At 38.3% G+C, this 12,940-nt stretch overlaps 1 protein-coding gene across 1 annotated transcript in view; it reads left to right on the forward strand.

Annotated features, from left to right (window-relative positions):
* Window positions 1-531: 531 nt before the first annotated feature.
* GCA (grancalcin) overlaps window positions 532-12,940 on the forward strand; it is a 38,813-nt gene continuing 26,404 nt past the window's right edge. The window contains exons 1-3 of the mRNA XM_047772748.1: window positions 532-705; window positions 5,387-5,560; window positions 6,696-6,765. Of these exons, the coding sequence (XP_047628704.1) occupies window positions 679-705; window positions 5,387-5,560; window positions 6,696-6,765 (271 nt within the window). The 5' untranslated portion in view covers window positions 532-678. The remainder of the gene's footprint in view (window positions 706-5,386; window positions 5,561-6,695; window positions 6,766-12,940) is intronic.

The raw sequence follows: 12,940 nt of genomic DNA on the forward strand, positions 1-12,940 counted from the left end.
TTTTTATTTCATAAATCTTGCAACTCTAGTCACCATCTATTTACCAAACTATAATAATAGCCTTTTGGTAAAATTTGTTGTCAAGAGTATTTTAGCTCAGAAGCACTACCTTTGGAATAGAGGTCAAGGTTTCAAAGTTTTGAACTTGTGACATCAATGCTGCGCAAAAATAGGTGTAGGGTAACTGCAAGTTTTGAAATTCACAGGTATGTATTCGGTAGGAAAGGAATGGAGGAATACGTTAAAAGAAGTCATGGACTGGCCGGTTGGGGTTTCTAAAGATAAAAATACGGGCCTAGAAAGTCTTTTCAAAGACGGTGAAAGTTACCAAAGCAACAGACCTTCACTGTTTAGTGAGTAAAGAGCGCGAGACCTGAGCAAATTAATAGGAGCCGAGGAGGAAAGGCTGGGCGCGTGAAGCCAATCAGAGACGAGATGGGTGGGACTAGACTCCTGGAAGGCGGGGGGGCTTCGCAGTGTGGTCTCCGAAGTGTTGGATTCAGCCAATCCGAAACGAGAAGGGCGGGGCCTAGACTCCGGGAGGGGTTGGTCTTGAGGAACTGAAGCTCTTGGCAAAGACGTCTTTCACTTACCTGCCTCTACACTTGCACCTCCGCTTCTCTGTCTGCAGAGCGGACGCCGACTCTCTGGGTGACGAGAGACACTGGTGGGATTGTCATGGCCTACCCAGGATACGGAGGAGGGGTGAGTCCTGGCTGCTTCAGCGTGGCCCTCGCCTCCGCCGGGAGTGTTGTCCCTGCGGGTGGTGCTAACGTGCCTGGTACTTCCTAGGTCGGTCCGTGCTTCCTCCGCCTGCTTCTAGTACCCGGCGGCGCCCAGCCCCCGCGCAGTGCTGGAAGCCGGGCTGGGGCCTCGCAGGGAGCTGCAGGTGTTCTGGTCACTGAGGGCCCCTTAAGCGAGTCCGTGTGAAGTCCAGGGGATGGAGTGTTTTTTTTCTCTGGAATGGAGGGAACAAAGCATCTTTTTTTTTTCCTTCTTGTTCCAGTCATCTTTTGTGGTCAATCCCTTCTCCTCCATCTCTTCCCCAGCTTTAATGGACATCCTCTTCCTGAATTTTTGACCAGTTCTTTTCCGTTCTTTGTTGCTTATGAATAAACTAAGACGTGACAGATATCTTCTAACATTGACTATTCCACCAAGGAATTTTTGGGGGGTGGGGGACGAGTAGGTGGAGAGGGTTATTCTTTCTTACGAAACTATTTATCCTGCATCACCTTTGGGAGTTGGGAGTTGTAATTTTAGTATCCATTATAGTAACATGAAATACAAACTTAAAATTTCAATTTATATGCATTTTAACCTAGGTAAGTATTACAGTCATCGGTATTTTCAAGCGTAATAATATGTTTTAAGCATAGAAAACTTAGATGAGATATTCATGGAAGAAATAGAATGAAAAATGAGTTCCAAGAATAAAAAGAAAAAGGCAAATTTCTAAATGTTTCGGAAAAGCTTTATCTCTCTCTCTTTTTTTTTTAAGTAGGTAGGAGCAAGTATCAGATCATTATAGCATTTAGATAGCAAAGGATATTTTCCAAAGAGTGATGTAAAACTTTATTTGTAAATGTCAAGACTTATAGTATATTAGGCATTGCATTTCTCTATTTAAACTAAGAACATAGTATGTCAGTATAAAATGTGGGGAAAGGTATATAACTTTTTAACATTAATTTAGGGATAGGGGAGCAAGTGTTTGAAGAACACTAACGTATAAGGTACAGATGGTAGCGTTCTGTGCGTTGGTCTCTCACTCGTTTCCTTTCAGCCTATTGTGACTTATTACACAGTTTATATGAGCAGAATTCTCTCATATGATCTAGTTTAACAGATGTAACCTTCACAAAATGGACAAGTAATTGAAAATATCTATGAAGAAACCAAGGCTAAAAGATAACACTAAAGAGGAGCTACCGTTGGGCTCAGCAGGTTAAGAACCGGACACAGTGTCTTGTGAAGATGCAGGTTCGATCCCTGGCCTTTCTCAGTGGGTTTAGGATTCAGCATTGCCATAAAGCTGGGGTGTAGGTTGTAGATGCAGCTTGGATCTCCGGTTGCCGTGGCTGTAGTGTATGCCTCAGCTGTAGCTCTGATTCACCCTTAGCCCAGTAACTTACATGTGCTGCAGGTGTGGCTGTAAAAAGAAAAGAAGACAATACTAAAGATTCAAAAATGTGCAAAATCACACAAAAATGACCTTGTTGACACTTTTTAAGTCCAAGGCTTTTTTTAGTCACATTACCAGGTAATGACGATGATCTGATGATTAGTTTTGATTCATTTAAAACTATCAGGACAACAACTTGAAATATGAATTCATTATAAATTATTTTTAGAAGTTAAGTCTGTAGGCTAAGGGCCCCAGTTTCCTTCCGTGTAGGCCCTTCCACCTGGGTCTTGGACTTCTTCATTCTGGCCATGTTCTGAGTGAGAGAAACCGAAGTTGCTAGTCCTCTTAAAGTCTTAAGCCTGCGATGAATGTGGTGTAATTTCTACCATTTTCTACTGGATAAAGCTGGAAGCAGCCCAGCCCAGATTCAGTGGAGTAAAGAAAGTCATCACCTTTGCATGGGAAAAGTAGCAAAGAATTTGCAGCCATCTTTAATCTGACCACCACCAAGCTGCCACGTTTTAGGATTTTGGAGAAGTGAATGTTGCAGTTCAGAAAGGAAAGGTAATAGAAGGTTTTTACTAAGGTCAGCTTCTTCATATAATACTGACTGGTTAGAAAACAAGTATGTTGTCACAAATTGAGACACTGCAGTGGAGGGCTATACCCGGTCTTTTGGCACCAGCTTCACTGAAATACTTGTGTTTAGTTTGGCGTCTCTTAAAGTTTTCTTAATTTTCCTCCTGTGGGCCTTAAGGTGGTGAGGGTCTCTAGGTTAGCCTTGAATATGCCCTAGGCTTTGATTACCCTCCACGTCATTGGAGGTCTGGAAGCCAAAGCCTGGGTGTTTGTTACTGCATCAGAGGAAAAACTGCTTTGGGAACTTTGCCAGTCTTTTTACCTCTGGGTTGAGACTTGTCCCAACACATTGGCCTGGAAGTTGGTGACTTAAAAAATAATATTTTATGCAAATTTTTGAGGTTTTTTGTTGTTGTTGTTGTTAAGCTTGATCATATCCTAGTCTACCTTAGTTAGAAATAGGAAGTTTTGTTTTTCCTTGAGTCAGTATTTGTAATTTGTAGAATTTTAGAAGGTCCATATCACTTACATTTTCAACTGTATTGGTAAAGAGGTGATCATAAGCATGTTAATATATATTATGTATGCATTTATTTATTTATTGCTTTTTTTTTTTTTAAGAGCCATACCTGTGGCATATGGAAGTTCCTAGGCTAGGGGTCGAATCAGAGCTGCAGCTGCCAGCCTATGCCAGGGCCACAGCCATGCTGGATCCATGCCACATCTGTGCCCTATATACAGCAAGTGGCTTGACCCACTGAGCCAGGCCAGGTATCAAACCCACATCCTCATGGACACTGTGAGTTCTTAACCTGCTGAGCCACAACGGGAACTCTGATATATATATATATATATATATATATATATATATATATATATATATATATATATATCACATATATATATCAATTTTTTTTTTGTCTTTTTCAGTTTTTAGGGCCACAGCCACGGCATGTGGAGGTTCCCAGGCTAGGGGTTGAATCAGAGTAGCTGCCAGCTTATGCCACAGCAATAGCAATGCTAGATCAACATTGGATCCTTAACCCACTGAACGAGGCCAGGGATAGAATCCAGTACCTCGTGGTTCCTGCGCCATGATGGTCACTCGGATATTTTTAAAAATTGAATTATCTTTGTGATTAGTCTCCTCTTTCCTCTTTTTTATTCCTGAAACTGGCCTGTCCTTTGACAGTCTCTCCTTTCCAAGAAGCAACTTTTAAACAATTAATGTTTTTTAAAAAACTCATTATGTTGTTTTAATATTTATTGTCCCCTCTTTTGTACCTCCATTGCTTCATAATGCAGTTTTTGACCGCATTCTTGAGCACATTTCCTGAAGCTCCCATACTTCCTCCCTTTTCACCTCCTACGTGGCAGCTTTTTAGACCACTTACAAAAGGCTCCTTACCTTTTGCCTTTTTTCCCTTTACACTTAGATTCCTTTGTCTTTTTGCCTTCCATCAATTTCTGCTTCCATCACGCCTTCAAAGATGAAGGTCAGGATTTTTCCAAATGGAATAACGAACAATCTCCATGCTTTTTCCCTCTCCAGACTCGTTAAAAACATGAGTAAAGATATATATAAAAAAATGTATACCAGATTTCAAAGTGAAAAGAAGATAGTAACCAGAGCCATAGCAGGAAGCAAACAGTATGTAGGTCCTGGGGTCAGTCAGATGATCTCTATTTCACTCATGGTTTACTTCTTACTAGCTATTTGACTTTAACCAATTCAGGAAACCTTTTGAAGTTTCACCTCCTCAACTGAAAAAAGGACATGGTACTTTGTCACGTAAGAAATGGAAAGTATAGAACCGTACGTGCAATATAAAAAGTTCACAATACGTATTAGCTGCTAAGTATTGTTATTGTTTGTATTCTTGTTGTTATGCTGAGTATTAGGGGTTTTTTGTTTGTTTTGTTTTTTGTCTTTTTAGGGCCGAACCCGTGGCATGTGGAAGTTCCCAGGCTAGGGATTGAATCAGAGTAGCTGCCAGCTTATGCCACAGCAATAGCAACGCTACATCTGAGCCGTGTCTGTGACCTACACCACAGCTCATGGCAATGTCGGATCCTTGACCAAGGGATCAAACTAGCAATCTCATGGTTCCTAGTCGGATTTGTTTCTGCTGCACCACGACGGAAACTCCTGATTATTAGTTTTGAAGAGGACTGTTATTGGAATGCTCACATTATTGGTCTGGCCATTGGTATCTTTTTAAAAAATAAATATTTTCTGATGCAGGGGATGTTTCAACCCTATGTTGTTCCCTCTGATTAGTTTACAGTTTCTTTGTATTTATCTTCTATTCTTCTATATATGACTTTAGGTATTTTGCTTCTTAGTGTTACTATAGGTGAAATCTTGTATTTTTTACTTTTTGGTTCAGTGATGATGGTCAACACTTTTAAAAAGTGCACCTCATTTTTAAAGGCTAGAGACTTCTTTTTTCTTTTACACTTTTAAAAATGTTGGATGACAGGTTAAGGAGCTGAATTAGGTAATGCAGGCACCTGCCAGTTTGAGGCTAACAACTTTGGTGGTGGTGAATTGAGGAGCTTTCAGTAACTTGATTTTTGCTTTTCACCCATCTTCTCATAAATATTTTCTGTTAAACCAGCTTTAATGGCTATTAAGTCATATTTGTGCTAATACCTTTCTCCTTTTCACTCTTGTAGTTCGGAAATTTTAGCAATCCTATGCCAGGAATGCATATGCATGTGGGACAGCCAGTGCCAGGAGCAGGGCCAGCTGTGCCCCCTAGTGGATGCCCTGCCTACCCACCTTATTCGGACAGTTATCCCCCAGCCGGAGACCCCATGTGGACATACTTCACTGCTGTTGCTGGCCAGGTGAAATGCTAAATACATGGCACAAATATCAGTCTTTAAAAATGATTGCTATTTCTAACACGTCAGCTTTTTAATGTAGTGTATCATTTTACATGTATGTGAAATTTGTATTTTAAACATATCTAGACAAATTTTCTTCTGAAGATCAGAGATGAGGGTAGTCATCATTACAGGGTCAATATTAAGAGGCTGATGAGGTGAATGGGGCAAGCACAGGGTCATAGCCTTTATTTAAAACTGAGTATTTGTTGATCACAGAGTTTTGCATTAATTTTTTTAAAATATTGCCTTAAAACATTATTTCTTGTGACTACTCAGTTTTTTTAAACTTCTTTAAATTTAAATTAGTCTCACTTGCCTTGTATTGCTTATAATACTCTTTAGAAGTGTTTATAATATTTTTTAGAAGTAGTTTGTAGAAGTTTTTGTTTCTTGGGTCTTGTCCAAGTTATATGTTTTAAATTTGCACACTTGATCCTTTCTCAAAGCTCTTGTTTTGAATTTATGATAGCGTATGTGATACTTCCAATTATTCTGTTAATTTTTTGTAGAAAATAAGATGAGGTACTGAAACTTAGAGTATTCAACCTGTTTCACGTCCATCGTGACTTCTTTTTTCCCATTAGAAGGTCAAACAAAAATATTTGGGCAAAAATCAGAAGAATGAGGGTACTGGTGTGGCGGAAAAAGATGTATTCTCTTCCCAATTAGAGTCAATATTCCTTTAGAAATAATTTCCCCTCAAAATGGACATGAAAGGAAAGTTTTTGGAATTCTTTAGCATTTTTAGCATTTTTTTCTGTTTTAAGTAGAGGTATAATGATTCTCACAGCATATTATTTTGTGCCATTATAGGACAGAGTGATTATGCTGTTTTTCAGAAGTAGAAAAAATAAATTTATTTGAAACGCTTGAATAATTTAATAAAATTTAATTGTAAAAAAGTATTCATTGTTGTTACAATGTTCTTTACTATGTCATTGCTGTCAGTAATTATCTCTCTAATTTTGTAGTTGACGATAGTGATAGTTGGAAGATTACATATTTATTGATTCACTTAAAATAGCTAATTAGCTTTTTAGTATGCTTTTATAAACTGATTTTATTAATTAGGTTATAATTCTTTTTTTAACAGGATGGTGAAGTGGATGCTGAAGAACTTCAGAAATGTTTAACACAGTCTGGAATTAGTGGGACTTATTCTCGTGAGATCTTTTTTTCCCCCTCTGTTAAATTGGAATAGGAAATTCATTTTCTGACTTTTTTGTTTCCATACTTAAAATATTAAAAAAAATTTTTAGCACATATATACATGCTCATAGCTGAAAGAGTTAGATAATTCTGCAAGGCTTGTTAGGAAAATACCCTTAGAGTGCATTCCTCCTTCCCCAGTGTAGGCCCCTCACAGAGGAAATCTCTTTCAACTTTTTCAACTAATTCTTTAGAAATTTGCCTCCATATCTCAAACTGGCATGCTTTTATCACTGTTAATCTTCAGTTTTGATGATTATTCATTGTGGACGGTGAGGATCTGACTCTTAGCTGTATCTCCGCACTCCGCACAGGACCCTCCCCGCTCTTTCACCCAGTCTCACTGTGGAGTCATTTTTGTTAGATCAGCAGTATTTGCCTTATTGTTATGATCTAAATGCTCTCCCTGAGTCTTGTGATTAGTTTTCCTTTTAATGTAACTTTTCGCCTTTTATGAAATTAACCCTCATCTCGGAGCTCTGTGTTGAACCCCACAGCTTGCACTCCTTCACCATCATTTTGGAACTTTCTTCTCCCTTGAGTTGGATCCCCCTTTATTCTATCTCGTACTGTCTTAAAATTCGATAAAATAGGAACTCCCATTGTAGCTCAGTGGCTTACGAACCCGACTAGTATCCATCAGTTTCAATCCCTGGCCTCACTAAATGGGTTAAGGATTCGGTGTTGCCATGAGCTGTGGTATAGGTTGCGGACGTGGCTTAGATCCTGTGTTGCTCTGGTTTAGGCCAGCAGCTACAGCTCCAGTTTGACCCCTAGCCTGGGAACTTCCATATGCAGCAGGTACAACCCTAAAAAACAATGTAACATTAATTAGCTTCTTAGTAAAACACTGCATGGGAGGTAAATTTTTTGAGACTTTTTCTGAAAATGCTTTCGTTCTACTCTCAGAATTAAGTGATTGGCTAGGTATAGAACCCCAGGTGACAAGTCGTTTTCATTTAGAATTGCAAAGGTATTATTCCACTTTTTCTGTCTTACATCTTTGCTTTATCATTGTTTCCTGCCTATATATCACTCATGTTTGCTGTGTGGAGGCTTGCAAGATCTCCTCTTTGTCCTTAAGTCTGAAATTTCACAGTGATATGCCTCATGTAGGGTATGCAGTGGTCATGTTACTTGCTTTAGTTCTGGGGTATTTTCTTCAGTGCTATTTCCTCCATTTTCTCTTTCTGGAAAAGAGACCAGGTCATTTTTCTTATCTTTTCTTTCCTATTTCTTGGTTTCTTCTACTTTTGGGGAAATTTCATCAACTTTCTTTCTTTCTTTTTTTTTTAAAACACGGAGCACTTTATGAATTGCCTTGCACTAGTGCCATACTAATCTTTCTCGTTCCAGTTTTAATATATGTGCTGCTGAATTGAGCACTCAGCATTATCTTCTAAATTTTCTGTTGAGTCATTTCTCCTGTCATGTTTTTAAAAATCCAAGGGCCTTCTTTTTTTATGAATGAAATATCTTCCCTTATCTCTTTGACATTGTTACTGCATTTTTTTAAAGTTTTTTTTCTTCTATGTAACCCATTTCCTCCATTTTTTTTCCCAGTTTGTTTGCTTGGATGTCTTTTATGTTAGATGCTTTTCTCAGGTATCTGATAATCCTTGGTTGCTCATATTTAACTAAAATGCTGTTTAGAAGCTCTGAGAGCCTGGCAGGGTGTTGACTGTAGGCACACAGGCACACAATCTAGTGGTTTATCTGGGCAGTTTGTCCTCCAACACTTGGTGTCAGGATCTGTACAGATTTCCTTTGGGGCTGGTTGTCAAGTTTATATTCTGTCTGGAAAAAAGGAGGGTAGACTCAGCAGGGTTCTCAGTCTTTTGTAAACTGTCATTTAATTCCCTTGTTTTTAGTAGATAGCCCTATCCTCAACTGTGCCTGTATAGTACACAAACCACTACAGAGAATAAAACCTCAGCCATTTGCTGGTGTGGGAGTGAATGGGGTGCCATCCACAGAGCTGAAGCAAGGAGGGTATTTGGGGCCCTAAGTGCTCCTTACATAGACATTCAGCCAGTCCTTCTGTTTTTATCTCTATATCCACACCCATTTTCAGAAGTCCTGCCAATTCTTAAAATGTTTGGGGTCTTCTCCAGGGTTTTTCTGCTTCTCAGCTTTTCCTTTCTTCTTTTTCTTTTTTTGTTAGAGTTTATATATAACGTTCCTTCAATTTCTGCTGTACAGCAAGTGACCCAGCCATACATACATACACATAGATTCTTTTTTTTTTCTTCACACTATATTCCATCATCCTCTAACTCAAGAGACTGGATATAGTTCCCTGTGCTGTACAGCAAGACCCCCATTACTTATCCATTCTAAATGTAATAGTTTGCATCTACCAACCCCAAACTGTCCCCTTCTCACTCCTCTCCCCCGCTGGCAAATACAAGTATGCTCTCCATGTCCATGATCTGTTTCTATTTTGTAAATAGGATCATTTGTGCCATATTTTATATTGTACATATAAGTGATATCATTGCTATTTGTCTTTCTCTTTCTCAGTATGAGAATCTCTAGTTCCATCCATGTTGCTACAAATGGCATTATTTTGTCCTTTTTTATGGCTGAGTTGTATTCCATTGTGTGTATACACCACATCTTTTTTTTGTGTGCTCTAGAGGGCTACACCTGTGGCATATAGAAGTTCCTGGGTGAGGGGTTGAAACAGAGCTGCAGCTGCTGGCCTGTACCACAGCCACAGTAACAAGGGATCCAAACTGCATCTGTCTGTGACCTACACCATAGCTCACAGCAATGCGGGATCCTTAACCCACTGAGCAAGGCCAGGGATCAAACCTGCATCATTATGGATACTAGCCACGTTCCTAAACCACTGAGCCATGACAGGAACTCCCTGTACCACATCTGCTTAATCCATTTATCTGTACATTTGGGTTATTTCTGTGTCGTGGCTATTGTGAATAGTGCTGCTATGAACGTAGGGGTGAGTGTGTCTTTTTAAATGAAACTTTTGTCCAGATATATGCCCAGGAGTGGAATTGCTAGATCATATGGTAGATAGCTCTATATTTAGTTTTTTGAGGAACCTCCATACTGTTTTCTATTGTAGTTGTACCAATTTACATTCCCATCAACAGTGAAGAAGGGTTCCCTTTTCTCCACAGCCTCTCCAGCATTTGTTATTTGTTGACGTGTTAATGATGGCCATTCTCACTCGTGTGAGGTAGTACCTCACTGTAGTTTGGTTTGCATTTCTCTAATAATTAGTGATGTTGAGCATTTTTTTCATGTGCCTCCTGGTCATCTGTATATGTCTGCAGAAATGTCTGTTTAGGTCTTCTGCCCATTTTTTGATTGGGTTTTGTTGTTACTGAGTTGTTTGTATATTTTGAGATTAACCCTTGTCAGTTGCATTGTTTGCAAAGATTTTCTCCCATTCTGTGGGTTGTCTTTTCATTTTTTAAAATGGTTTCCTTTGCTGTGTAATTGGTTTATTTTTATCTTTATTGTCATTATTCTTGGAGGTGGATCAAATGACGTTGCTGTGATTTATGTCAAAGAGCATTCTGCCCATGTTTTCTTCTAGAGTTTTATAGTATATGGCCTTACACTTATGTCTAATCCATTTTGAATTTATTTTTGTGTATGGTGTTAGAGAATGTTCTAATTTCATTCTTTTACATGTAGCTGTCCAGTTTCCCAGCACCACTTATTGAAGAGACTCTTCCGCTGTATGTTCTTGCCTTCTTTGTCATAGGTGACCATAGATGCTTGAGTTTATTTCTGGGCTTTATATCCTGTTCCATTGATCTATATTTCTGTTTTTGTGCCAGTACCATACTGTTTCAATGACTGTATTTTTGTGGTATAGTCTGAAGTCAGGGACCCTGATTCCTCCAGCTCCATTTTTCTTTCCTAGGATTGCTGTGGCTATTTGGGGTCTTTTGTGTTTCCACATGAATTTTAAAATATTTTGCTCTAGTTCTGTGAAGAATGTCATTGGTAATTTGATAAGGATTTCATTGAATCTGTAGATTGCCTTAGGTAACATAGTCATTTTGACAATATTGATTCTTCAAATGCAAGAGCATGATACATCTTTCCCTCTATGTCATCTTTGATTTCTTTTACCAGCATCTTACAGTTTTCAGAGTATAGGTCTTTTGTCTCTTTAGATACTTTTATTCCTAGGTATTTTATTCTTTCGATGTGATGGTAAATGGGACAGTTTCCCTAATTTCCTTTTCTGATCTTTTATTGTTAGTGTATGTAAATGCAATCAATTTCTGTGTAATATGTATCTGGCAACTTGACCAAATTCATTAATGAGCTCTACCAGTTCTCTGGTATGTCTTTAGGATTTTCTAGGTATAGTATCATGTCTTCTACAAATAGTGAGTCTTTTACTTCTTCTTTTCCAATTTGGATCCCTTTTATTTCTTTTTCTTCTTGGATTGCCATGGCCAGGATTTACAAACTTTGTTGAATAACAGTGGTGAAAGTGGGACATCCTTGTTTTGTTCCTGATTTTAGTGGAAATGTTTTTACTTTTTCACCATTGAGTATGTTAGCTGTGGGTTTGTATATATGATATATGGCTTTCATCATGTTGAGGTAGTTCTCGTCTATACCCAGTCTTAGAGAGTTGTTGTCTTTTTTTTTTTTTTTTTTAAATCAAGAATGGCTGTTCAATTTTGTCAAAAGCTTTTTCCACATCTATTGAGATGATCAAATGGTTTTTATTTTTCACTTTGTTGCTGTGGTGTATCACACTGATTGATTTGTGGATATTAAAGAATCCTTGTATCCCTGGGATAAATCCCACTTGATCATGGTGTATGATCTTTTTAACAAATATTTGGATGTGGTTTGCTGATACTTTGTTGAGGATTTTTGCACCTGTCTTCATCAGTGATATTGGCCTATAATTTTCTTTTTGTGTGGTATCTTTGTCTGATTTTGGTTCAGGATCATGGTCGCTTTGTCTTGGGTGTGTTCCTTCTTCTGCAGTTGTTTGAAAGTTTCAGAAGAACAGATGTTAATTTTTCTATGACTGTTTGATAGAATTCACCCATGAAGCATCAGATCTTGGAGTTTTGTTTTTTGGAAGTTTTTTTAAAATCACATTTTCAATTTCAGTGTTTGTGATTGGTCTGTTCATATTTCTATTTCTTCCTGGTTCAGTCTTAGTTGGTTGTACCTTTCTAAGAATTTGTCCATTTCTTCTAGGTTGTCCATTTTATTGGCATATAGTTTGTTGTAGTAGTTTCTTATGATGCTTTGTATTTCTGTGGTGTCAGTTGTAACTTCTCCTTTTTCATTACTAATTTTATTGATTTGAACCCTCTCCCTTTTTCTTGATGAGTCTGGCTAAAGGTTTATCAATTTTTGGTTTCATCAATCTTCTCTATTGTTTTCTTTGTCTCTGTGTCATTCATTTCTGGTCTAATCTTTATGATTTCATTTCTTCTACTAATTTTGGATGTTGTCTTTTATTCCTTCTCCAGATGTTTTAGGTGTAAGGTTAGGTTGTTTGAGGTTTTTTGTTTTTTTTTTTTTCCTAAGATAAGATTGTAATGCTATAAACTTACCTCTCAGAACTGCTTTTGCAGAGTTTCCCGTTGTGGCTCAGTGGTTAGCAAACCCCACAAGCATCCATGAGGAAACAGGTTTGATCCCTGGCCTTGCTCAGTGGGTTAAGGATCCAGCGTTGCTGTGAGCTGTGGTGTAGGTCGCAGATGTGGCTTGGATCCTGCATTGCTGTGTAGGCTGGCAGCTACAGCTCCAATTGGACCCCTAGCCTTGGAACCTCTATATGCTGTGGGTGTGGCCCTAAAAACAAAACAAAACAATAAACTGCTTTTGCTGTGTCCCATAGGTTTTGGATTGTTGTATCTTCATTGGCATTTGCCTTTAAATATCTTTTAATTTCTTCTTTGATTTCTTTAATGATCCGTGGGTTGTTTAATAGCATATTGTTTAGCTTCCAGGAGTTCGGGTTTTTGCTGTTTTTTTTTTTTTCCTTGTAATTGATTTCTAGGCTCATAGCATTGTGGTTAGAGAAAATGCTTGAGATATTTCAGTGTTTTTAAATTTACCACGACTTGATCTGTGGCCCAAGATGTGATCTACCCTGGGGAATATTTC

This window comes from Phacochoerus africanus, chromosome 3 (genome assembly GCF_016906955.1).
Source record: "Phacochoerus africanus isolate WHEZ1 chromosome 3, ROS_Pafr_v1, whole genome shotgun sequence".
Lineage (NCBI taxonomy): Eukaryota > Metazoa > Chordata > Mammalia > Artiodactyla > Suidae > Phacochoerus > Phacochoerus africanus.